The 27,473-nt window shown below is 41.8% G+C and overlaps 1 protein-coding gene across 3 annotated transcripts in view; it reads left to right on the top strand.

Annotated features, from left to right (window-relative positions):
- The window catches only part of CACHD1 (cache domain containing 1), a 233,408-nt gene that overhangs the window by 184,901 nt on the left and 21,034 nt on the right, over positions 1 to 27,473 (top strand). For 2 of the 3 annotated variants that reach the window (XM_032605257.1, XM_032605238.1), the window contains exons 15-26: positions 264 to 445; positions 1,347 to 1,457; positions 6,424 to 6,546; positions 7,695 to 7,794; positions 7,887 to 8,003; positions 9,889 to 10,049; positions 10,374 to 10,460; positions 11,341 to 11,457; positions 12,587 to 12,738; positions 14,039 to 14,200; positions 15,460 to 15,537; positions 16,170 to 16,271. In XM_032605257.1, coding sequence (XP_032461148.1) covers positions 264 to 445; positions 1,347 to 1,457; positions 6,424 to 6,546; positions 7,695 to 7,794; positions 7,887 to 8,003; positions 9,889 to 10,049; positions 10,374 to 10,460; positions 11,341 to 11,457; positions 12,587 to 12,738; positions 14,039 to 14,200; positions 15,460 to 15,537; positions 16,170 to 16,271 — 1,492 coding nt within the window. The remainder of the gene's footprint in view (positions 1 to 263; positions 446 to 1,346; positions 1,458 to 6,423; positions 6,547 to 7,694; positions 7,795 to 7,886; positions 8,004 to 9,888; positions 10,050 to 10,373; positions 10,461 to 11,340; positions 11,458 to 12,586; positions 12,739 to 14,038; positions 14,201 to 15,459; positions 15,538 to 16,169; positions 16,272 to 27,473) is intronic. The other variant, XM_032605247.1, reaches the window with a different exon arrangement.

Consider the following 27,473-nt stretch of genomic DNA (forward strand, 5'->3'; position numbering starts at 1 on the left):
GTGCTGCATTATAGGATCTTTCCTCTTAAACACAGAAAGCCTAGCTAGGATGAACAATTAAGTAAATCACACGTCCACTGGCTATATTTCAGGAAGCTTTTGTTTCACCAAGTTTGGCTGTATCCATCTGCTGTGGAACGATTTTTAAAAAGTAATTGGGCTTGGCTTCTCTGCAAGAGAGCTTTGGGAAGCTCTGCCAGCAGGCCTCTCTCTTTTCATGTGAGTCTTAAAGGATCCCTGCTATGTCTTCCTTTGTTTCCCAGTTCTCTGTCAGAAATGAAGTAATGGCTACCAGCCACGTCACAGATGAATGGATGACACAAATGGAAATGAGTAGCCTGAACACTTACATTGTCCGCCGTTACATAGCAACGCCCAATGGCGTCCTCAGAATTTATCCTGGTTCCCTCATGGACAAAGCATTTGATCCCACTAGGAGACAATGGTGAGTTTTAGGGGCTTCCATTATCAAAGGCTCCCCCCCGCCTCCAGTCCCAAAGAGACATGATAAGTACACACAATAAAGCAACTTCAGGCAGTCATATTTAAAGAAGATACTTTTCATGACAGTGAAAATATGTTTTTGAATCATTTTTTAAATGTAATATTAACAAAAGCTTTGTGGGCTTCCTCTGTCTACAATGCTTTTATCTCTTCATTGAAATTTTGAGACTGAAATACTTGATACTTGGCCATTTCAATTCCTAGTGGTTTGATTCCCATCTTGTATGCAGTGTGTCCCCAGCGGGTATACTTAATGTCACTGCGTGTGATGATGGCATCAAATGACAGCTCATATGTGACCTATGAAAAATGAACACGTGTAAACTGAAAAACACTTTTTACTTCTGGGATTTATTTTGACTCTGATTTTCAAAAGCAAAAACTAGTCAGGTGGTATAGCAGAAGGGCAACCTGGGCATGAAAACAGGATATCTAGCATTGCGCCGCTTAGTAACTGAGTCACTCATGAGTGGCCGCTAGTTTTACTGCCTGTTCCCCCACCTTTACCAATCCAGGGGACATTTCTAGGTGCCCAGTTGTATTTGTTTCTACTTGATTTGTTAATTTTTATTTCAGCCTCTAAAACATCTCTACTATAGACCTTATTAAAAGCTCACATATATACTGAGTTCAGCATCTTTTTTAAAGAGAATTTCGTATTTTTCTTGACCCCTTGTTGCTGATGCTACAGTCGGACATAAAAGGGAGGAATCCTTTTGAACTTGAATGTAACATAAGCACAATTTATAATATTTTTTTAGGGTTACGAGCTCACTTTTCTTCGAAATGTGCAAAGCTGTTGTTCATACCCTCAAGTAACGACTTTCTTTGGTCTCCATTAGGTATCTCCACGCAGTAGCTAATCCAGGTTTGATTTCTTTGACTGGACCTTACTTAGACGTTGGAGGAGCTGGCTATGTAGTGACCATCAGTCATACAATTCATTCATCCAGGTAATATTTCAATTAATTTTTACTCATTTCTTAAACACATTAAGGATACTTTGAAAATCTGAATAGAATAGTAGACACCAAGAATTAGTGGCAAAAGTATGACCTTTGTTGTGGGGCAAGCTGGGGTTTGAATATCTTCTCTAGCTGTGCCATCTTGGATACCCTGACCTTCCTCCTGATGTCTGTAAAATGGGGATAATACTTACCTCACACGATTATCGTGTGATTGAGTCAGTCAAAAGCACTTAGCCCTGTTAGTGGCCGTGAGGGTGCTTATGAAAAAGAAAAAGAAAGATGTTAGATTCAGTAAAGCAGTTCCTAGAAATGCCAGTCGTAAACCAATCAAAGAAATAGCACCAAGAGCCTGACAATTATGATTTTCAGAGAGTGTTTTCCCAAGAACAGAGTAGTTTTAGTGAAGAAAACAGTGTATCAAGACTTGAGATTGTTTCCTTTTGTATTTGGGTCTCTTTAGAATATATAGGAGTTCGTTGTTGTTGTTATGGTTTTGTTGCTGTTTTTACTTTGTCCTTGCTCTCTCTTGAGGAATGAAAAAGCATTTTGAAAATTCATTTTCCAAGCATGCTATAAAATGTCAGTATTACTGTAAATATATTTAGGGTGCTTTACATTTCAGGCTTTTGAGGTTTCAGTATTTAAGCTACAAATGTCAGTGAAATGTTGGTTAGAGAGGCAAGTCCAAACACATTGTTTTAATCCCTTCATTATACAAATCGCTGTTTTTGACTGGTATCTGTAATGATGCCTTAAAATTTATGGGAGACAGATTTTCTTGCTTAACTTTAGGCTTTTCACAGGCTCATTATATATCAAATGGCTGACATTCAGTAGAATTCTTCTCTAGTACGTTGGAATCAAGAATTGGGAAGCAGTGCTGTGTGGAATTTCAATATCATGACCTGTGTCTCCATGGCAGGCAGGGCCCTGCTGCCAGCCAAATATTGATTTCTTTTCAGGACATGGTATCTGTTTGGCTCCATCACATATAAACAAGTAAACATTCTTTTAGAACAGATCTTTTCAATGTTTTCATTAACAGGCCGCCTGTAAGGCATACACCTACTATTGTCTGAATAGCAAAACTTGTCATTTCTCCCATCTATTCTAATCAATTGGGAAAAAGTAAACAAACGTGGTCTCTTTGAGGGGGCAGCAGTCACCTTGGTCTTTGACGACAAGGACATGGGCCGGAATTGGGCTCTTAAAGATGTCGCCGGGGGAGCAGGGAGAGAATGCCTACCTACCTGTGTGTGTCTTACTTAGGATTTGACATTCCACCCGGCTTCTCCCATCTGCCACTCATTATCAAGAGCCATTAGCTTTTCCTTCTACACAGTATTCTTTTTGTTGGGCGGGGGGAGGAGGTCACAGAGAGGTACAGATTTTTATGCTCCTATACATGTTTTTATTAGAATTTGGAAGGGTGGAAGAATTTTCATTTCATTTATTTATAAATATTTATGGTGTCAGCCCAAATGACACATGATGGAAATGTGATGGGCTTTCAACTTAGAAAAAACCTGGGTTCAGTTCCCTTATTTGGTTACTGTTTATAGTGTATTTAGCCCACACAAGTTTAGCTATTCGAGTTTAACAAGAGTTAAATGGCCATTTAAATCCTGTCCCTCAGTCACTCAATGAGAGTATATTTCAGGAATGAGTACCTGCTCTTGCCTTAATCAATATGCAATCCCATGGACTTGATCATTTGAACATTTTCCTTAGCTGAGCGTGTTTTTATTATTTAAAGCCATCTATTTCATTCACCATAGTTTAGAATGCAAGTCAATTAACTCTTCTGGTTTTCAACCAAAGCAACTATAGCTTTAATGGGTATATTCATAGGTGGGCTCTGCTGAGGTACTTTTTCCAAGTGATTACCAGTGATGTTGGTCTCATGTGCCAACTTGAGAACCTGCCCTCCTCCTAAGATGTGATTCCACTCTGAAAATGCGGATTTGTCATTTACTGTCTGTATGACTATTAACAAGTTCCTTTCTGCCTTGGTTTCCTCACCTGTGAAAGAAGTATATTAGGGCCTATCTCAAATGATTATTTAAAGATTACTGTAAATAATATATGTGAGGCTCCTAAAACAGTGTGTAGCCCGTGGTCAGGGCTCAATAACTGTTAAATACTTTTATTATTATTATGTTCCATGACTCTCTGAGCCTCATGTGGAAAACAGAGGTAACAATGCCCAAATTGAACTAACATAATGAAAATTAAAGATAATGCATGTAAAATGCTTAGCACTACACTTGCCAATGTCAAATCCCCAATAAATGGTAGTTATTTTTATTATCACGCTATTCGTGCTTTAAATTTCTTGCATTTTAATGGGTCAGAAGAGGGAACTTAAGCTAACGTTCAACTTGTTGGGGAAGCACTCTAATTCTCCCTTGGTTTTCAGAAGCGGCCGGGCTGAGAGCTTGAGGACAGGGTCTTTCAGTGCTCACTTATCAGTGAAACAGTTTCTTTCATCAGCATTATTAGTGGCCTGAGAATCTAGGTATGCGTTCTTTGGAGGATGATAATGTGGTAGTGATGATGAAGTACAGTCAACGATTAAGGGACTGGTTAGACAAGTCTTTGGCAGTGAAAATCTCACCAAAGCGCTGCAAACAGCATGGACCGTTGGGCTGAGAAATGTAGGCTTAGTTTGACTTTTCTGTGGTATTCTTTGTGGGTTGCTATAGTAACCATGTACATTTTTTAAATGCAGGTGAAAATATGAATGCTAGACTTCCATGGGCAATATATAATATATGCTTTTACTTCAGCACATTTATCGTCAACAGGGGCAGATGGCAGTCATACAGGGGAATTTTAGAAACAAAATCAACTTGTCCCACAAAAACTGAATTGTATTTTTCACGGAGGCAGCTATAGTATTGTAGAAAGAACCAGATTTAGTCTCTAAACCATAAATAAAAGGTGCTCAATCTTCTTTAAGTCTTTTAACCATTCTAAACCTAATTTTTCGTTTATGAAATAGGAACTATAATTCCTTTCTGATGTCTTCACAGGAAATTAAGTAGATGGTTTAAAATTGCTTGGAAACTCTTGAGTACCATGCAGATCTAAGGAGGCAGAAACCCTGTTGGTTAGGACTATATGCTTTGGAGTTGAAGGCACTGAGTTTAAATCCCTGCTTCTACTAGTTATTCACTGTGTGACTTTAGCCAAATACTTAATCTCCCCAAGCTTCAGTTTTCTGGAAATAATGCCTCATAAGGTTTCTGTGAGAAATCATTGAAGTGATATATTCAGATGCCTACCAGAATGCCTATAAATTGTGAACATTCAGAAATGGAAGCCATTACTATTATCGTAATGATGGCTATTGTTTAGACTCATCACTCTTTCCTGAACAAGCAAGAGAAGTTTAGACTTCTTCTGACTAATGCTTCAGCAAAATATTCTTTTCTACAATGCACAAATCCCGTAAGGCAACTGAGTCTTGGCGTTCTTCCATGGGAGAATTTAAGTTACTTAAGTAATAATAGGGGCTCTTATTGAGGCAATAACCTCTCAAAGGCAATCCCACAACATGGTCTTCCCCCATCCCATGCCGAAAACAGCTTTGACAGCAAAGCTCTGATAGAAATTTCATTATGGGTCATGGTCCCTTTTTCTTGTTGTTTGTTTGTTTTTTCTTGTTTTTTGGGTTTGTTGTTTTTTTTTTTGGATGGGGGTGGTGAGTGGTGAGTTGAGTTAATATGTTAGTATCAGTGTTGTTAGTAACCAGTTGTCCACATAGCAAAGCTAATTTCACTCCCAAGTTTTGATTTTCCCAAAGAGGACTTTACTTTGGGAAGTTTCTTCTGAGCTATTATTAACCCCATTTTCAGATAAGAAAACTGAGGCTTAGAAAGGTTAAGTAGCCTCCCAGGAGCCACATAGATAGAAAATCAGCAAGGCCAAGTTTTAACCCCAGATCTGATTGATTCCAGAGCTAAAAAGCTAGCAAGCGTCATGTTGTGTTGCCCAGCTTTCTCTTCCTTGGTGCTTCTGTTTTTGAGAGTAGCATTTTAGAATGGAGACAGAACTGGCCTATGAACCAGGAGAGTCTCGTTCTAGAACGTGAGCTGAGTTTTGAGTACAGCCAACTTTAGTGTTATAGAAAGAAAACAAAACGTTGTTTTCACTAAGTTTTGTATGACCTAAAACTAATTAACCTTTGAGGGCTCTATAAAACGAGATGTATAGATTAGTAGCTATAGATTTATCATGATCTAAAATGAAGGAAATAACTAAGGACATCACTCAGGCTCCTTGTCTAAAGTTTCATTGTTAGAGACTGGTGGTTGCCAAGGGGGAGGGGTTTGGGGGAGGGATGGAGTGGGAGGTTGAGGTGAGCAGATGTAAGCAACAGGGTCTTACTGTATAGCACAGAGAACTATATTCAGTATCCTGTGATAAACCATAATGGAACAGGATATTAAAGAAAGTATGTATAAATATGTATAACTGAATCACTTTGCTGTACAGCAGAAATTAACAACACTGTAAATCAACTATACCTCAATTAGAAAAAAAAAAATTGAAGGAAAAATAAAGGTTCCTTGTTGGAAGGAACCTAACAGCCACACATTAAACCTCCCAGCTGATGCCTGTCCCCCCACCACCCCCATATTCTTGACAAAGAATAATCCCACCATTGTCTGACCATCTATAGTTAGGACTAGCCATATTCCACAGCTGCCCATGTTTTGGGCTAGTCTTATTTGGGAAGTCCTACCTTTAATCTTACATTTTTCTCTTGTCAAATCTCCATGTTATGCTAAGTTAGTCATTTAGTTCATTGTTTCTCCAAGGGTGGAAAGTGCGGAGAACCGGAGTCATGTGTTTCTGATACCAGACAATGTCCTTATGAGTGAACATAGCTTTTGCCTTTAAATAAGACACACCTCTTATTCTCACTGATCATTTTCACATGAAGTACACAGCTGTCTTCCGGGCATACTGTGGCTGTGATGGGCATTGACTTCACGCTTCGATACTTCTACAAGGTTCTGATGGACTTATTACCAGTTTGTAACCAAGATGGTGGCAACAAAATAAGGTGAGCCCTTCAGGGACCCCATATCCTATCTAGCTGCAAAATATAAAGAATAAGATGTCAGGTATCTCCAGTTGAATGCCAAGCACATTGTCATAGTCAGCGTCAGAAACTGAGTCCATTGCCTGGGTGTTCTATAAAGGAGGTTTTTGTTCTTTTATTTTTCTAAGATGCATGCTGTTTATGACGTAGATGGACAGATTTGGCTTCTAACAAGAAGAGTAACTGTGGCACAGAATTCTCCAAAAGCTCTTGTTTCTCTAGGAGTCTGTAATTAGAGGTTTCCCATATCTTGAGTGCTAGAAAGACCAGAGGGTGCTCTTGGGTAGTACTTTTGATGTGAACTTAGTTATTAAACCAAAGTCTTTGTGAGATTTTCAGATGCTTAGTCTGTTCCTTTGTACATTTCCCCAGAAAGAGGCTCATGGAACCAAAGGTCTTTGCCACCTGAATTTCAAAAGAGCATGTCAAAGCAAGGGCATTCCCTTGATTTAATACAGGCCACTTTTAAAAATACCTTTATTTCCAACTCATAGCCCATGCTTCATATCACTGCTAAATTTCACATTGGCCCTTAATGGGGAAATGCAGGATTCACAGCAAACTGTTATGACGAAGGGAAAGTAAAATAGAGCAGAATATAGTCTTGATTAAAGCAGTTCTAGCTTCACTTATTTAGTGTTTCCATCAAATATATTTTTGCATGTCCTCTGAACGTTGTATTTTAGGTATGTTTGTCATTGAAAGAGGAAATTGTATGGTTTACCTAAAATTTGTGCCTGAAAATACCCAAGACTGCTTCTTTCGGAATCTCCCTCCCCAGCAAAAAGAAAAAAATGTCCCGCTTTATACATTCTTGCAAAAGATCTTCGAGCCCATCTTACTTAGTCTGGGTGGTCACATTCTGTACGAAGTATGTAGGTGACCTCAGAGTCAGGTGTAAGTCTCTTGCCTTAAACCGTACGCTAGGTAATCCAACGCCTTGAGAATTAATGTCTGTCACCTGACTGCCAGCCTTCCTTCATTTCGTCCATGAATATTTACTGAGAACCTGATAAATGCAATTTGTGTCAGGGCTAGCAAGATAGATGCTCTCCAAAAGCATAGAACAGCAGCTTCTGTGAGTGAGGAATGTCATTGTCTCGGCACAGGTGCTTCATAATGGAGGACAGGGGTTATCTGGTGGCACATCCAACCCTCATTGACCCCAAAGGACATGCACCCGTGGAACAGCAGCACATCACCCACAAGGTATTTGTCACGAAGCTAGAGCCCAGTTCTCCACCGGTCTGCGGCTCACTAACCACATGGCACCTGTCTTGTGTTCTGCTTGGCCTCGGTAGGAGCCCCTGGTAGCAAATGACATCCTGAACCACCCCAACTTTGTAAAGAAGAACCTGTGCAACAGCTTCAGTGACAGAACGGTCCAGAGGTTTTATAAATTCAACACGAGCCTAGTGGTAAGTTGATTCCTCAACGCTCTCTTCTCCCATCCAGCTATGGAATTGCAATGGAGTCATGGTTTGTGTCTGAATGTTAGCTATTACCGGCTGTTTCATTGCCTGGGAATTAGAGTGATAGGACATGACAGACCTTAGTCTAACTCCCCAGTCTGATGGTTGTGGGATATAAAGCCCTGAATGGAGAAGTGAGTGTTTTAAGGTTTCACAGTTGGTATTTTGCTTTGGTTTTGTTTGTTTAAAGACTTACCCAATCTAAGCCCTTTGAAATGTCTGCTGAAGTCTGTTCCCACACTCTTGTATAAATATATGTGGCACCATGTGGTCCTCTCTTCCTGTCTTCTAGAGATTACTCAGTCTCCCTAAATTCTTAAAGCCAAATTTGGTTAGTTCTTGGTCATCCACCCTCTTAGATGAGAGCTCTTATGTAGATCATCCAAAAATAATTCCTTTTTTTTTTTAAGCTTAGAATACTCTCTTGTGATTTGAGATGCTACAGATTTACCTGGATATGGTTAGAGATCTTAAGGATATACTTATTAATTTGTAAATAATCCTAGCTGAGAGAGAATGGGTCATGACAGAACCAACATTCAAAAAGTTATTCACAAGAAGTAAATGTATTCACAAATCATTACATGTATTATTAAAAAGATAATCATAAAGATGTATTGAGTTAGTACACCTGAAACTAACACAACATTGTAAATCAACTGTACTCTAATAAAAATTTTTTTAAATAAATAAAATAAAATTAGCTTGAAGTCAAAAACAAAAGAGGTTGGGGCTTCCCTGGTGGCGCCCCAACCAGGGAAGTTGTTGAGAGTCCACCTGCCGATGCAGGGGCCCACGGGTTCGTGCCCCAGTCCGGGGAGATCCCACATGCTGCGGAGCGGCTGGGCCCGTGAGCCATGGCCGCTGAGCCTGCGCGTCTGGAGCCTGTGCTCCGCAATGGGAGAGGCCACAGCAGTGAGAGGCCCGCGTACCGCAAAAAAAAAAAAAAAAAAAAAAAAAAAAGAGGTTAAATGAAAATCCTAAACTTAGTCTCAGAAAAAGTGATTGTAAAAACAATTGTGTAGGGGACTAGAAGAGTTTTAAGAATGAATATATTAATAGGATAGTGTGTTCAAAGCAAGGGAAGTCATTATTACTCTGTTCAACCCCCATACCCATTCTGATGAGCACTTTCTGTAAAGGAGACATTGACAAACATGCGTGTAATCAGAGGGAGGCTGTCAGGTAAGGTTGTCATATGAAAGTCTGCCTTACTCTGTTATCTTCTGTCATTTGTACAATGATTTCCTGAGTCTTCAGCAGAGAAGCTGGGATATTCCAGTAGAAATTTTTCAGACATGCAAATTTTAGTGGAATATGAATTAGAATAAATGATTAATGGCCCAAGTTATTCCAAAATGGAATTGGAACATTCCTGGTTATTGGAGCTTACAGGCTGATAAGCCTATGTTATTGCTTATATTGTAAAGGTGGGCATCTCCCAGGCAGTAAAAAATTCATCTGGACCTTTTAAGAAACCATTCAGTGCCATGATTCTCATGGTAAGGCTTATCCTCACCATGCACACATAAGGGATAACTGGCATGGAAACCAACATGGGCTTAAATAATTGGCCTACTACATATGATACGTGCAGAAAAAATGACCATACTCAACTTTACGATGCTGCTTTAGAATCTTTGGCTTTCAAATACTGTAGACATTTCATGAAGCCAGCTATCACATTTTCTTGTCATAGAACGAAGAAAAGGATGCTTGCTTTAGTTGGATTGAACTATTTTCAGCAGTTGGTTGAAGGGTTGTTTTCAGGATGGTAGAGTTGAAACTTTGCATTGTTGTCTGTCACTTCTGACAACTCTGTTGTCTATAGGGGGATTTGACAAACCTTGTGCACGGCAGTCACTGTTCTAAATACAGACTGGCGAGGATCCCGGGAACCAATGCATTTGTCGGCATTGTCAACGAAACGTGTGACTCTCTTGCCTTCTGTGCTTGTAGCATGGTGGACCGGCTCTGTCTCAACTGTCACCGGTAAAAATGGGACGGGTCATATTCTCTGTTTACCACACTACTGAATATTTTAACTGATGCCAACTGCAAAATAAACATGAAGTGTTCAGGTGTGTCCTAGAGGAAAGGAAAGTCCTGGTTACAAAAGCATTTAGAGCTGTGTTGTTCGTAGCATCCTTGTCCAAAGAACAATGGATTGAGGTCAATTGTGTATTTAAACCTTTAGTTATAACTTTCACTGTCCCTTTTAACTAGCTCATGGTGTCTTTATTTCATTTCCCTTAGTGCATGTACCATATATAGTTTATCAACCCTCTGCATAGTGACTTTCTTTTTCCTTTTCAGAATGGAACAAAATGAATGTGAATGTCCTTGTGAGTGCCCTCTAGAGGTCAATGAGTGCACTGGCAACCTCACCAATGCAGAGAACAGGTAAATTTAAAATGTGTGTGTGTGTTTGCATATTTATAATGGGAGTCTTGTTTATAGATTTGTTTCGAGTTGGAAGTATAAGAAGGTGATTCATTCTAATGATGGAACTGTTCAGTGAGCCAGTTTTCAAACTCCATAGTGTCTTAAAGTGAAGTCTACTTTCAGGTTTGAATATAAATGCTAAAACATTTTTGAGTATATGTGCTACTTACAAAAAATATGAGACTGTTACAAGCATTAACTAAGTGCCTAACATGTGTCAGATACTGTACGTCCAATAAGTCACTTAGTTTTCTTTCTTTTTTTTTTTTTACTTTATTTATTTTTGACTACGTTGGGTCTTCGTTGCTGCGTGTGGGCTTTCTCTAGTTGCAGCGAGCGGGGGCTACTCTTCATTTCGGCGTGTGGGCTTCTCATTGCAGTGGCTTCTCTTGTTGCAGAGCATGGGCTCTAGGCGCCCAGGCTTCAGGAGTTGTGGCTCAAGGGCTCTAGAGTGCAGGCTCAGTAGTTGTGGCACATGGGCTTAGTTGCTCCGTGGCATGTGGGGTCTTCCTGCACCAGGGCTCGAACCCGTGTCCCCTGCATTGGCAGGCAGATTCTTAACCACTGCGCCACCAGGGAGGCCCTGTCACGTAGTTTTCAAATTAACCCTTTGATAAACATGTAGGAACATTTCACACACACAGATGCTCACATGTAATATAGCATTATTTATCTCAGTGACAGATTTTCAGGCCAGATTGGCCCAAGGTTTCATAGAGCTAAGTGGCAAAGCCAGGATTCAAACCCAGATCTGTTTGACACGGTCAGGGGCCAAGGGCGTGATGAGTTTGGAATATGGATGGTCTTGGTCCTAACCTTCAGACTTGCTCCTACGTAGAAACCCAAGCTGTGAAGTCCACCAGGAGCCAGTGACGTACACGGCTATTGACCCTGGCCTGCAGGAGGCTCTTCACCAGTGTGTCAACAGCAGGTGCAGTCAGAGGATGGAGAGTGGGTAAGCAGTGCCCGGTGCTGGTTTCACGTCAACATCATAGCTGCAGGAGCAGAACCTAGTAAAGAACAGGGACCGGCAGCCTCCTTGAGCTTTTCCAGATGGCATTTATCATCCCCATTCTTGATGTTTTAAAAAGATGTACCAGTTTTTCAGATCCAGAACTGATTTTGATACGCCTTTTGTCTACCAGGTTTAATGTTATCTGGTTTCCACTTGTTACAGCTATTTGGCACATGTACCATACCTTAGTAGCCTCATCTGTGGATGGGAGAGTTATTCTTGAAATAAGAGGAGTAAGAGAGGAAATGGCATGAAGAAGCAAGGGCAAGGGGGCAGGAACTCATGGGTTCTAGAAACAGAACCCAGCTCTGTGTGTGATACATTGAAGCTCATCAATTCTTTCTTAGAAAGCAGATATGCTTTACAGGAGTGTTGAGAACTGAAAGCCACGCGCTCCCTGCTCCCTCCCCCTCCTCCCTAGGGTGTTGTTTGGGACTAAACAGCTGCAAGCTGCCATTTGATTCAACAAAATTACTGGGTGAAAGGGGCAGCCAGTTTTACTTTCGGTATGTACTTTAGCAAAGGAATGGTAGGGCATCAGATAGATTAATTCGGTGTGTTATGCAGTAACCCAAAGCCTGTTAAGCTTGAGAAACACTGTGTCAGAATGCACTCAACATGTTAAAAGTTCTAAGAAATTGGCAGCAAAGAAATCTGTTGAACTTATCCACTGTTTCCCCAGCTTGTTTGATCAATTTTTCCTTCCTTCCTTTTTCTTTTTTTTTTTAATGACCATACCTGGGGAGTGTTAGGCCAAAGTCAAACAAACCTTGGGTCTTTTAAGATGATTTTGAGTGACCCTGCACTAATCCATGATGTGTGGACTTCATGGTTTGATTCGCAGAGAGCGGTTCTATTTCTCTCATCTCCAAGTTGTTGAGGGACATTAGACAGCTTTCCCGTGGCAGGCTATGGCCGTTCTCCTTTTATAAGGAAAGGAAACTCAGCCTCAAGGAGTTATAACACTAGTGAGTCATGGAACCCCTGAGAGCCATCTGATGCCCAAGTCCATGTGCTCTCCCCTGCATGACACCGCTTTCTGGAACATTCAGCGTTGTCTTTCTGGCAGGGACTGCTTTGGTGTGCTGGATTGTGAATGGTGCATGGTAGACAGCGATGGCAAGACCCACCTAGACAAATCCTACTGTGCGCCCCAGAAAGAATGCTTCGGGGGGATCGTTGGAGCCAAAAGTCCCTATGTTGATGACATGGGAGCAATAGGTATGTTTTTGGGGAACCCAGAATAATTTGATTCTTGAAAACCTATTTTCTTGCCTCTATACTAGGACAGAGATCTTAAAATAATTCTCTACCCTACTTCCCTGATTTCTTTGCCAGTAGTTTTTAGTTGCAAAACCAAGGCAAATAATTACTTTCAAAGCTGGCTAGCTATACTTTGCAGAGTAAGCAGCCATCTTTCCTGCCAGATTTTGCAAGCCTGGAATTCATTCCCATAAAGCTTGTTCTGAGAAAAATCAGGCCTGATTTCTGAGCAGCTGAACTGTGGGGTTGTGTGAATGTGAATCCCAGCTGTCAGAAACACAGGGCTGGTGATGGGCAGAGTGACCCGTGCATTATCGCTTTCCTGCTGCTACCTTCCCTCACAACTTTTGAAGGCAGAAATCTTATGGCTACAAATTAGTATGTAGGTCCTTGAGGTCGGCAAAAGCCAGAGCTATCCAGTGCAGTGGGGTGGCTTGGGGTGGGGGACAGGGACATTTTTGGGAGGAATACCATTGGGATTAGGCCCCAAGACCTCAAAAATACTACCTGCATACCCACCCTGAGATCTTCTCAGTGTCTTTCTGGAATTACCACAAGCTCCTCAAGCTCAGCTGGCAAGTGAAAAGATATTTAAGCCTTTAGTTAATGCCTTTTTTGACATCTGCCCACATTAGCCTGTCTGTGGAAGAAAAGCTTTTCCTATATGTGAGGAAGGGTTCTGAGCTCTCGTATGACTACCGGACCAGGTTAGGACACGGTTGAAGTGACCTTGCTCCAAGAAGTCACTTTATATGCCCACCTGCAGTTTCCTGTCTGAAAAGTGCAAATAGTGTCTTAAAGGGAACCCAATAAGCTTTGAAATTTGATCCTTTTTTGGAGGTCACGTGACTGAGCCACTGAAATAAATGACACCACGTAGAGTAAATATGTGCGAAGAGACCCACGTTGCCCTGCCTCACCTCTGTACTAAGAGTAGTGCACAGCCCAGGGCTGGGCCCTTAGACTGGGCACTGCGTGTATAAGGGATCCTCAACCACTCGCTTATTTCACAAGTCCTTGCCAATTGTGTGCTCTGCAAGCAAGCAGCATTTCATCTGAGAACCAGAAATTAAAGGAAGCCCTGTTCCCACATCCCAGTGGGTCTTCTTTAAGGGATTCAAAGCGTAAAGCAGCCGTTCTTACATATCTTCACTAAACCCCTTCCCACTGCATTCCTTCCCATCTCACCCCCGTCCCCATCTCCTGCTACACTTGGGAAATCTTTATGAAGGACATCTGTTTGTTTATTTTAATGAAGGTGATGAGGTTGTCACATTGAACATGATTAAAAGTGCCCCTGTGGGTCCAGTGGCTGGAGGCATCATGGGCTGCATCATGGTCTTGGTCCTGGCCGTGTATGCATACCGTCATCAGATTCATCGCCGGAGTCATCAGCATATGTCTCCTCTTGCTGCCCAAGGTGAGCTCGAAAGGAATCCCAAAGCTCCCCCAGGAGGCGGCAGGCTCCCAGGGTTGTTCCAAGGCGAGAAGGACAGTAACCAGTTGTAAGCCTTTAAGCGACTGTAAGACCAGTGCTACATTTCCTGCTACTGTGGAGTAGATTCGGAGGTCCCCAAAGGCTGCTTTTCCCTCCTTTAGTTCACAGCTCATTCTTTAGGGCCTAAATCCTGCAAGCCCCATTTGATTCCCCAGAAAATCCCTAGATTATCTCTCTCCTTACGCAAGCGTGAGCCCGCCATAGCTTGCCTCTGGAATAAGACAGTCAGGGGAGCTGGGATGCTGAGTGGGAAATTTTGTTCTTCGCTAAGCTCAGATATGCTGCCTTTGCTGTTCCGAAAAGACGGGCAGACCAAAGATACCTCAGGCCACTACTGGCAAGAACATGAATCTGTTCTATTGCAGCTATTACTATATTGTATGAATGAACACATTCAAAGGAATGATCACATCTCTTAAAACAGGATAAGGACTGTCCAACCTGGATAAGGACTTGAAGTCAGATACAAAATGATTAATTGGTAATTATGGCTTCCATATCAAGAGTTAAATGTGGTATCTGTGCTCGTTTGCAAGGAACGAAACCATTTAACGACCATCCCCATCCTCCCTACAAACCCCTTGGGATGTGTTACCCTGACCTTTGTGGAGATAAGACTCTCTCATCATTTTTCCTGGACTTGGTCAGGAGCCTGGCAGCCGTCATGATTAGTTGATGTTGGAATATATCACTGTGGTCGCAATCCTGTCGGGGGATCATGGGATCGTGTTGTCTGATTTAGTAACTGAGCTGACCACAAAGCTCTTTCCTCTTGGTAAGGTTTGGTTTGACTGAGGGTGACTGCCCTCCAGTGTAACCTTAGGCCTGGCCTTTTATAGCATTCTGTAGCACCATTTTATCAGCACAGTCAGCCGTGGTTTTAGACCCCTTCCTTCCGTTTCAGGTACTTGAGGAGAGAATTAAAGACCTGTTAGCCTCAATCAACATCTTTTCTCCTCTGTCTCCAGAAATCAATCTCAGGTGCCCCGCTGGATTATTCACCTCTTGTTCTCTCTTCTGATTCCTGCTCCCTCCTCCTTTAAAAAAAAAAAAATGAGATGGGGCATCAGTTCATTGATGGAGTGCTGTCATCCAGTCATCAAATGAACACTGCAGGGCATTAAAGTGGGTGATTTTGTTTGATTAAATAGTCATGTTTCTCTCTTTTGAATGATGGCTAGAAATGTCAGTGCGTATGTCCAACCTGGAGAATGACAGAGATGAAAGGGATGATGACGGCCACGAAGACAGAGGCATCAGTGAGTATCCAGGCTGCTTCCACGCAGAACGTGGCAGCAGGAGGCTAATCCAGAATAAATGTGCTTTCTCGTATTAAAGTTTAAGATGCTTTGGCCCGATGGGGTTCTTTTTTTCCCCCATTTTCATTAGGAATAAGCATAGGTATTTGCTTTGTTCTAGTACATCTCAAAAGATTTCAGGGTGTTCTTTGTTGCATAAAGTACTTTGGCCTAAAACACCTTACTCTTCACCTTCTTTCTCCTCCTTATTACTTTCCAGTATAGCATTTTAGAAAGGGAGTCATCAGGTATGCATTTCTTTTAAATCCCTTAACTAATGTGTACAACTCAGGGGGGAAAAAAAAGAACATTTCTCTATCAAAAGAGAGCTCCATGTGTGTTGAGATACTTTGGCCTTCAACTATACAGAGTATATCTCCTTGATGCATGTTGGAGATATGTCATTAGGGACCTCTTGCTGTCCCAGTCCTAAAACCAACTCCCCTAATCCTCAGAATTGTTAAAAAATTACTCATTCTAGCTCTGCAAAGAATAAGTCCCCCCAGCATGTGAATGAGGCTACTTAGCGCAAATGCGCTTGGTACAATAAAGATGCTGGCCTAAGAGTGACTAACCATCCTTGCCTTCCACAGTCAGCAATACTCGATTTATAGCTGCGGTCATCGAACGGCATGCACACAGTCCAGAAAGGAGGCGTCGCTACTGGGGTCGCTCAGGAACAGAAAGCGATCATGGTAAGAAGGTCTGGCTTCCTGCGCTCGAGGCCCTGAGGACCCTGGTGCACTTGCGGGCCAGTGCTCACAAGTTATTTATGCATAAATAACCCTTCTCTCTCTTTCCTGTTCCATGCTCAGGTAAATTATTTTGGCATAGTTTTCCAAACAGATACATTCCAGCATGAAAATTTTATAAGAGCCCCAGGAGAGTTTGGCTTATGGCTCAGCATTCCCAGGCATACGTGGGATGACCTCTGGGCACACAGATTGCCTCCTGGGTTTTCTCCGTGAATAAGCGTTTAGATCATCTCAATGGTACCTGCTTACCCATTCACTGAGAACCAGTGGTACCCCACGTGGTTCTCAGTGAATCGGCTTACTCATAGGTCCTGCTGCCCAGTGATGTTGGTTGGCAAACACCGGCATCGACAAGGGCTCTCTTGGCCACATACTCTCAGGGCCTGGCAAGAATCCATGCTGTCATCTGGCGTCCCCTGCCCTGACCTCCTGCCTGGCCTGGAGCCCCAGGGCAGGCTTCACCAAAGAGACAGCACTTACCCTGGGCCTTGAAGGATGATTAAAGAAAAGCGAGGGACAAAGGATATTAGACGCAAAGGGACTGGTGTGTACAAAGTCATGGAGGTGCCTAAAGTGCCTGTAAGATGCTCGGGAAGGGTCGGGACTGAGTTGTGAAGAGACACTGGGTGCTAAGTGAGCTACCAATTATCAAGTCCACGGCTGTACCAACAGCATGGCCACCATGTACCTTCTCACCTTCCCAGTGCCCGTATGGCTTATTGTCACAGAGAACAGCAGATGTGTCCTACCGTCTAGGCATCCCTGCCACTGTTGCACAAAAATATAACAGAAGTGTACATCCTTTCCTGTAATTGTCAGATCTTTTTGTTTTTCATATAGCTGTTTAATTTTCCAGAAATCTTTCTTTTCTTCCCAGAATCAGGTCTTTTTTTAATGCATAAGTAATGCATTTATGCTTTTTTTATTCTGCCTTGTCCACATCTACCCTGAAAAAAAAAAAAATGTCTTCAAGCAGTGTGCTTCCACACCTGTGCTAAAAAATGCAGGAGTAGATATTCATCAAAGCAACCAATGTGGCCTTTTACACGGCAGCCAGGTATTCAAACTCCCTTTGGAAAACAGGAGAAGCCAAAGGTCTGATTTTTAAAATGGGGACTCTTAATTTGGGCTCTGAATGACATTGTTCCCACCAACTAAATAGAAACTTCTGGTCTCTATGGAGAGTCAAAGCAGAACTTAAATTTCTCAGTTTCTTTGACTTTCTGCCTTTTTTCCAGAAAAACCTTTGAACCCACATAAATTCATTCTGCCAGGCAGTTCTGTGTCTCTTCTCCTTTGAATAATAAAACAGGTTTGAGGCTACTAAAGTTCAACAGAAATCATTTCTTATTCAGCAGAAATACTGAGTTCTTTCTCTCTCTCTCCCCCTCTCCGTCTCTCTCTCCCTCTCCCCACCCCCCTTTCCCCTGGTAGAAACTGCTTCAGTACAAAATTGGAATTCTGAGTGATGTTCTAATGTTCCATTAGCCCTCCCATCATCTTAGTAAAAATGGCATATGAAGCAACAGCTGAGATAAAAGGAATAGTGCGGTGTCAGCATCCCAAAGCCAAGGAATCTAGCTAAGGGCTTGCTTTCTTTCATTTTTCACAATAATTGGATCCCTGTTATCCCCAAAGTTTCTCACGCAGACAGAATGCAGCGCCAAAAGAAGCGGAAGACATTGACATTCCACGTAATTCCAAATGCACCACAAAGTCAGCAGCATTTAACCGAGTGTTGTCATATCCCTGAACCTGTATGGTGGGTCACTGAAAGTGGTGGCATCAAGCTAATGTCCCTGTGGTACCTAGAGGATAAACCATAGGTACACGTTAAACCCGGAAATCTGATCTAGTTCTTTTGTGGCACACGACTTGCTCAAGCGTGTATTCTCTTATTTGGTGAAGGTATCAGGCGGGCATCTGCTGTTTGCTTGGCAGAGAGGAAGGAGTTGGGGAAGGGAGCGGGATGGGCCTTATTTCTGCCAGGCAGCATGGTATAGAAGAGCTTATAAGACAGGTCAAGCAGAATTCACTTGGAATCCCACCTCTCCCCTTCTTTCCAGGTAGTGAGACCTTAGTGAAGCTACGTGGACCTCAGTTTCCTAATAATTAAAACGGGTTTAGAAATTCCTCCTGGGTAAGGTTGTCGTGAGGATGAAGTGAGATAACACATGGCAGGCATGAGCTCAGAGCTGACCTCACCTCCATACCCACTCTGCCCTCAAGGAATTGATAATCCAGCAAGAAACTGTAAATGCGTGCATGTATTCACAAGACTGATAAAAGGCTGAATATGACAGCTTCCTTAAAGAAGTGGAACAAAGAAGAAGATGGGGAGAGAGTTCACTTTTATCTGCAAGTAAATCATGTAAGACCCTGGGGGGAGAGGGGACACGCACAAAAGGAAACCTCAGAAGAATAAAATATATAAATATATAAGTATGGAACAGACCAGACTTTCATGGTATGGTTCAGAGTGGTTATATTCCCAGAATTAAAACTAAATGTTACCAACCTAAACTTGGAGACTCCAGGCTGCATTTTTAACTAGAAATATTTCATGTGGCCAACAGAGTTTTGTATTTTAAAAGAACCTAATTTTTAATTTTTGTTTCTTAAAAGAAAACTACTCAAAGTAAGAATGGTTTCTGAAAAGTAGAATCATTTTTATCGACGTTCTGACACCATGTAGAATGATTGTTTTCCAGCACTTGACTATTAACTGTTACACTCTGCTTTCCCATTATTTCTCTTGAAAATATCATATTCTAACTAATCAATTGGCTTATTTTTAAGTTAAAAATCACCAGTATGTATTTGTTCCTTGTGAATCTGTGTTTTAGTTACCATCTCATTAGAAACATTACAAATGTACGTTAAGCAACTTTTTTTTTCTTTGTGAAAGGGAATTTTACCCCTAGCGAAGTAAATTCCAAAAGACTTAAAACGCAAATGCTGAACCTTGAAAATCTGGTCAAAAATTACATAGTGCACCACGAAACCATTTTTTAGAAGTGCAGAGATATTCTCCTGCAGTTACTCACTGTGACCACAAAGGGGTGATGACCACAAAGGGGTGAGTGAGTCCCCAGAGGGACCTAACAGCCCTTGCCATCAAGAGGGTTTTCTTAAGAACCGTCAGATAAATACATTAGCAGAATGACAAAGAGCAAAAGCCTAATTTGACTCTTCTGTTCCTTATGGATGCCAGGCCTCCTTCCTGAAGCCTGTTTCGCCTTGAAATTGGCTTTGCAGGAATTTCTCTGTATGCACCTTTGGATAGTAAAGAAGTCTTTCTTTGAAAGTATTTGTAAATGTCCTCTGTGTCTTAAATGGTGCTGCTTCCTGCATGAGTCAGAGACCGTGTCTGTCTTATGCATCACTGTTCCCAGCACTGCACAGAATTGCCTGGCACTGAGTAAACGCTCAGTTAATTTGCTAAGTGAGAGCATGTGTTTGGCTTTCTCCTGCTTCTCTGAAACATGCTACTCCCTCCCTCCAGATTTCCATGAATTACTGAGATAAGAGGAAGCCTGAGTAAGTTACAGAGGGGTTGAGCAGTAGTGTCCCACTGAGGAAATAAAACAGAATTGCCCCAGAGGGGTTCCCTTCGGAGGGGTCCCTGCTGGGATTCTCATCAGAAAGCCCCAGGAGAAACGGGGCTGCCCCCAAGTTGCCTTGGGAACGGCTGCAAGGTCACCACCCACCTGGGCCTGGGACCAGCCAGGTTCAGAGCACCCCTGGACTCTAAGTCAGAACTCCAGGCAGGGCCCAGTGAATCCTAGAATATCTTCATTATTAGATGAGACTGGTAAAATGTCACACCAGACAGAACCACAGATGGCTGAAAAAATTATGTGATTTTTTTTTTTAAGCGCATACTTTGTGTAAGGCGTAAGTCCTCGTACTTTAAGAAAGAGTTTGCTAATGGACAAGACAGCCCTATATTTTTTTGTAATATGGTAAAATCTAAGATAGGGATGTGCACAGATTACCGCTTAAACTCACAGAAGAGTCACCAGAACCCCTATAGGTTGGTATGACTGGGTGGGGTGGATGTTGGTTGGGAAGGTTTCCCAGAAAAGACCTTCAAACATAACGTGAATCACAATAGCAAGATAAGGGAAGGTGGGAGGGTGAGGCAGGCAGAAGGACCACTATGAATTTTACACCAGGAATGTGAAAATCAGCTGTCAGTTCCGATGGGTGCTTGTAAATGAGCAGAGTCAGGAAGGCATCCAGGAGGCAAGATGAAGACAGCCTAGCACTAAAGGTTGGCTAAAAATAATTGACACAGACACTGAGATTTTGCTAAAATGTGTTTTCTAGTGCTTTAGTCTCTTGTGTGTAGAACATTTGTAACTGAGGTTTTAAAGCCTACATTACATTCTAGACTTAGCACTACTGAAGCTGAGAATCTTGTTCTGGCTCCTGATCTCTTAATCTTGGGTAAAATCATCACTATTCCTCCAGCATCTGAACCTAGAAACTTCAAGGATATTAACCCTCTTGGCATCTTCACCAGGAAGTCCATTTGGTCACCAGAGCCAGCCCTTCCCTGAACTTGAACAGCCACTCGCTCCACTTAAACACGGCTAATGTCCCACTTCACGGCCTTGCCGTCTTCTCGGGCCAATGCTCAGTCCCCTGTCCTCTGAGCCTCAGATCCCTCCTTCCTTGTGGTCAGCCTCCTCATTGCCACAAGGGATCATCTTAAAGCACACGTTATGTTATTGCCATCTACCTTCCCCCTGCCCTTTGACCAGCCTTCCTGGTCTGGTCTCAGCCTGCCTGTCCAGCCTCATCTCTTGCTCTTTTCTCCTACACGTGAAGCTTTTCCCCATTTCTCAAATCCATGGAGCCTTTCAGTCTTCTGGTCTTTGAATATGCTCATCTCCCTGCCTGAAGTACCTTCCACCCCTTTCTTTACCTAGTGAACCCCTCTCTCCCGTGACGGCCACCTTAAGTGTCACTTCCTCTAGGATCCTAAGCCAAGTTCATCAGCTTTGGTATTCCTTTGTAATGCCTCTGGTTTCGCACCTGTGTTTCCCCTTCTTGACTGTGGGCTTTTCAGAAGCTGGGGCCTCACATTACCCCTTTTTCCGTTGAACCTCTAGCCTGGCATCTGGCACCAAGAGGGCACTCAATAATGATGGACACACAACAACGAACTCTCCTTCTTCTGTCCTGATTTATGGTCAACGTGCCTTTTTTTCTGGCTGGGTATCTCTACATATGTTATTCACAGACTCTCAAAATCAAGACGTGCAAAAACAAAATTCGTTTCCTTCCCTGAGACTCAGGATCTCGGAGCCACCCTCTCTTATCATCCTGACTGTAAGTTGCAGTCCTCTTTAACCACCCCTCACCCCCCAGCCCCCCACATCAAATTGCTGATGAACTACTACTGTTTCCACCCCAGAGCTGTCTGTCCAATCCCATAGTTTTAATTCAACAACTCTCAGCTGGGCTATTGCAATAACCTCCTAACTGCCTCCCTCTCTCTCCTTTTTATTCAGCCACCAAACTGCCACCAGAACTCTCTCTCCTTTTTTATATGTAAATTTATTTATTTATTTTTGGCTGCGTTGGATCTTCATTGTGTGCAGGCTTTCTCTAGTTGCGGCGAGCGGGGGCTACTGTTCCTTGCAGTGCACGGGCTTCTCATTGCGGTGGCTTCTCTTCTTGTGGAGCACGGGCTCTGGGCACGTGGGCTTCAGTAGTTGCAACACGCGGGCTTCAGTATTTGTGGCTCGCTGGCTCTAGAGCGCAGGCTCAGTAGTTGTGGCGCACGGGCTCAGTTGCTCCACGACATGTGGGATCTTCCTGGACCAGGGATCGAGCCCACGTTCCCTGCATTGGCAGGCAGATTCTTAACCACTGCACCACCAGGGAAGTACCAGAACTCTTTTTTTTTTTTTTTAATACAGCAAGTTCTTATTAGTCATCAATTTTATACACATCAGTATATACATGTCAATCCCAATCACCCAATTCATCACACCACCACCACCACCCCCTGCAGCTTTCCGCCCTTGGTGTCCATACGTTTGTTCTCTACATCTGTGTCTCAACTTCTGCCCTGCAAACCGGCTCATCTGTACCATTTTTCTAGGTTCCACATACATGCGTTAATATACGATATTTGTTTTACTCTTTCTGCCTTACTTCACTCTGTATGACAGTCTCTAGATCCATCCACGTCTCAACAAATGACTCAATTTCGTTCCTTTTTATGGCTGAGTAATATTCCGTTATATGTACGTACCACAACTTCCTTATCCATTCGTCTCTCGATGGACATTTAGGTTGCTTCCATGACCTGGCTATCGCAAATAGTGCTGCAATGAACATTGGGGTGCATGTGTCTTTTTGAATTATGGTTTTCTCTGGGTATATGCCCAGTAGAGGGATTGCTAGATCATATGGTAATTCTATTTTTAGTTTTTTAAGGAACCTCCTTACTGTTCTCCATAGTGGCTGTATCAATTTACATTCCCAGCAACAGTACAAGAGGGTTCCCTTTTCTCCACACCCTCCCCAACATTTGTTGTTTGTAGATTTTCTGATGATGGCCATTCTGACTGGTGTGAGGTGATACCTCATTGTAGTTTTGATTTTCATTTCTCTAATAATTAGTGATGTTGAGCAGCTTTTCATGTGCTTCTTGGCCATGTGTATGTCTTCTTTGGAGAAATGTCTATTTAGGTCTTCTGCCCATTTTCGGATTCGGTTTTTTGTTTCTTTAATATTGAGCTGCATGAGCTGTTTGGAGATTAATCCTTTGTCCATTGATTCGTTTGCAAATATCTTCTCCCATTCTGAGGATTGTCTTTTCGTCTTGTTTATGGTTTCCTTTGCTGTGCAAAAGCTTTGAAGTTTCATTAGGTACCATTTGTTTATTTTTGTTTTTATTTCCATTTCTCTAGGAGGTGGATCAAAAAGGATCTTGCTGTGATTTATGTCAAAGAGTGTTCTTCCTATGTGTTCCTCTAAGAGTATTTTTTTTTAATTTTTTTTAATTTTTGGCTGTGTTGGGTGTTCGTTTCTGTGCGAGGGCTTTCTCTAGTTGCAGCAAGTGAGGGGCAGTCTTCATCACGGTGCACGGGCCTCTCACTATCGTGGCCTCTCTTGTTGCGGAGCACAGGCTAGAGATGCGCAGGCTCAGTAGTTGTGGCTCATGGGCCTAGTTGCTCGGCGGCATGTGGGATCCTCCCAGACCAGGGCTCGAACCCGTGTCCCCTGCACTGGCAGGCAAACTCTCAACCACTGTGCCACCAGGGAAGCCCCCTCTAAGAGTTTGATAGTGTCCGGTCTTACATTTAGGTCTCAAATCCATTTTGAGTTTATTTTTGTGTATGGTGTTAGGGAGTGTTCTAATTTCATTCTTTTACATGTAGCTGTCCAGTTTTCCCAGCACCACTTATTGAAGAGACTGTCTTTTCTCCATTGTATATCTTTGCCTCCTTTGTCATAGATTAGTTAACCATAGGTGCATGGGTTTATCTCTGGGCTTTCTATCTTGTTCCATTGATCTATGTTTCTGTTTTTGTGCCAGTACCATATTGTCTTGATTACTGTAGCTTTGTAGTATAGTCTGAAGTCAGGGAGTCTGATTTCTCCAGCTCCATTTCTTTCCCTCAGGACTGCTTTGGCTATTCAGGGTCTTTTGTGTCTCCATACAAATTTTAAGATTATTTGTTCTAGTTCTGTAAAAGTGCCATTGGTAATTTGGTAGAGATTGCACTGAATCTGTAGATTGCTTTGGGTAGTATAGTCATTTTCACAATATTGATTCTTCTAATCCAAGAACATCTCTCCATCTGTTGGTGTCATCTTTAATTTCTTTCATCAGTGTCTTATAGTTTTCTGCATACAGGTCTTTTGTCTCCCTAGGTAGGTTTATTCCTAGATATTTTATTCTTTTTGTTGCAGTGGTAAATGGGAGTGTTTTCTTAATTTCTCTTTCAGATTTTTCATCATTAGTGTATAGGAATGCAAGAGATTTCTGTGCATTAATTTTGTATCCTGCAACTTTACCAAATGCATTGATTAGCTCTAGTAGTTTTCTGGTGGCATTTTTAGGATTGTCTATGTATAGTATCATGTCATCTGCAAACAGTGACAGTTTTACTTCTTCTTTTCCAATTTGTATTTCTTTTTCTTCTCTGATTGCCATGGCTAGGACTTCCAAAACTATGTTGAATAATAGTGGTGAGAGTGGACATCCTTGTCTTATTCCTGACCTTAAAGGAAATGGTTTCAATTTTTCACCATTGAGAATGATGTTTGCTGTGGGTTTGTCGTATATGGCCTTTATTATGTTCAGGTAGGTTCCCTCTATGCCCACTTTCTGGAGAGTTTTTATCATAAATGGGTGTTGAATTTTGTCAAAAGCTTTTCCTGCATCTATTGAGATGACCATATGGTTTTTATTCTTCAGTTTGTTAACATGGTGTATCACATTGATTGATTTGCGTGTACTGAAGAATCCTTGCATCCCTGGGATAAATCCCACTTGATCACGGTGTATGATCCTTTTAATGTGTTGTTCGATTCTGTTTGCTAGTATTTTGTTGAGGATTTTTGCATCTCTATTCATCAGTGATATTGATCTGTAATTTTCTTCTTTTGTAGTATCTTTGTCTGGTTTTGGTATCAGGGTGATGGTGGCCTCATAGAACAAGTTTGGGAGTGTTCCTTCCTCTGCAATTTTTTGTAAGAGATTGAGAAGGATGGGTGTTAGCTCTTCTCTAAGTGTTTGGTAGAATTCACCTTGTGAAGCCATCTGGTCTTGGACTTTTGTTTTTTGGAAGATTTTTAATCACAGTTTCAGTTTCATTACTTGTGATTGGTCTGTTCATATTTTCTATTTCTTCCTGGTTCAATCTTGGAAGATTATACCTTTCTAACAATTTGTCCATTTTTTCCAGGTTGTTCATTTTATTGGCATAGAGTTGCTTATGGTAGCCTCTTAGGATGCTTTGTATTTCTGCGGTGTCTGTTGTAACTTCTCCTTTTTCATTTCTAATTTTATTGATTTGAGTCCTCTCCCTCTTTTTCTTTTTACGTTTCCTTGGGGTTTTTTTTGTTTGTTTTTGTTGTTTTTTTTTTTGTGGTACACGGGCCTCTCACTGCTGTGGCCTCTCCCATTGCGGAGCACAGGCTCTGGACGTGCAGCCTCAGTGGCCATGGCTCACGGGCCCAGCTGCTCTGAGGCATGTGGGATCCTCCCAGACTGGGGCACGAACCCGTGTCCCCTGCATCGGCAGGCGGACTGTCAACCACTGAGCCACCAGGGAAGCCCCTCCTCTCCCTCTTTTTCTTGATGAGTCTGGCTAATGGTTTATCAATTTTGTTTATCTTCTCAAAGAACCAGCTTTTAGTTTTATTGATCTTTGCTATTGTTTTCTTTGTTTCTATTTCGTTTATTTCTGCTCTCATCTTTATGATTGCTTTCCTTCTGCTGTCTTTGGGTTTTGTTTGTTCTTCTTTCTCTAGTTCCTTTAGGTGTAAGTTTAGATTGTTTACGTGAGATTTTTCTGGTTTCTTGAGGTAGGCTTGTATAGCTATAAACTTCGCTCTTAGAACTGCTTTTGCTGCATCCCAGAGGTTTTTGATCGTCGTGTTTTCATAGTCATTTGTCTCTAGGTATTTTTTGATTTCCTCTTTGATTTCTTCAGTGAGCTCTTGGTTATTTAGTAACGTATTGTTTAGCCTCATGTGTTTGTGTTTTTTACATTTTTTCCCTATAATTCATGTCTAATCTCATAGCGTTGTGGTCAGAAAAGATGCTTGATATGGTTTCAGTTTTCTTAAATTTACTTAGGCTTGATTTGTGACCCAAGATGTGATCTATCCTGGAGAATGTTCTGTGTGCACTTGAGAAGAAAGTGTAATCTGCTGTTTTTGGATGGAATGTCCTATAAATATCAATTAAATCTGTCTGGTCTATTGTGTCATTTAAAGCTTGTGTTTCTTTATTTTCATTTTGGATGATCTGTCCATTGGTGTAAGTGAGGTGTTAAAGTCCCCCACTATTATTGTGTTACTGTCGATTTCCTCTTTTATAGCTGTTAGCAGTTGCCTTATGTATTGAGATGCTCCTGTGTTGGGTGCATATGTATTTATAATTGTTATATCTTCTTCTTGGATTGATCCCTTGATCATTACGTAGTGTCCTTCCTTGTCTCTTGTAACATTCTTTATTTTAAAGTCTATTTTATCTGATATGAGTATAGCTACTCCAGCTTTCTTTTGATTTCCATTTGCATGGAATATCTTTTTCCATCCCCTCACTTTCAGTGTAGTATGTGTCCCTAGGTCTGAAGTGGGTCTCTTGTAGACAGCATATATATGGGTCTTGTTTTTGTATCCATTCAGCAAGCCTGTGTCTTTTGGTTGGAGCATTTAATCCATTCACGTTTAAGGTAGTCATCGATATGTATGTTCCTATGACCATTTTCTTCATTGTTTTGGGTTTGTTTTTGTAGGTCCTTTTCTTCTCTTGTGTTTCCCACAAGATTTGTTGTAGAGCTGGTTTGGTGGTGCTGAATTCTCTTAGCTTTCGCTTTTCTGTAAAGCTTTTGATTTCTCCATCGAATCTGAATAAGATCCTTGCCGGGTAGAGTGATCTTGGTTGTAGGTTCTTCCCTTTCATCACTTTAAGTATATCATGCCACTCCCTTCTGGCTTGTAGAGTTTCTGCTGAGAAATCAGCTGTTAACCTTATGGGAGTTCCCTTGTATATTATTTGTCGTTTTTCCCTTGCTGCTTTTAATAATTTTTCTTTGTCTTTAATTTTTGCCAATTGGATTACTGTGTGTCTCGGCGTGTTTCTCCTTGGGTTTATCCTGTATGGGACTCGCTGTGCTTCCTGGACTTGGGTGGCTATTTCCTTTCCCATGTTAGGGAAGTTTTCGACTGTAATCTCTTCAAATATTTTCTCTGGTCCTTTCTCTCTTCTCCTTCTGGGACCCCTATAATGTGAATGTTGTTGCATTTAATGTTGTCCCAGAGGTCTCTTAGGCTGTCTTCATTTCTTTTCATTCTTTTTTCTTTATTCTGTTCAGCAGCAGTGAATTCCACCATTCTGTCTTCCAGGTCACTTATCCGTTCTTCTGCCTCAGTTATTCTGCT

Source organism: Phocoena sinus, chromosome 1 (assembly GCF_008692025.1).
Source record: "Phocoena sinus isolate mPhoSin1 chromosome 1, mPhoSin1.pri, whole genome shotgun sequence".
Taxonomy (NCBI): Eukaryota; Metazoa; Chordata; class Mammalia; order Artiodactyla; family Phocoenidae; genus Phocoena; species Phocoena sinus.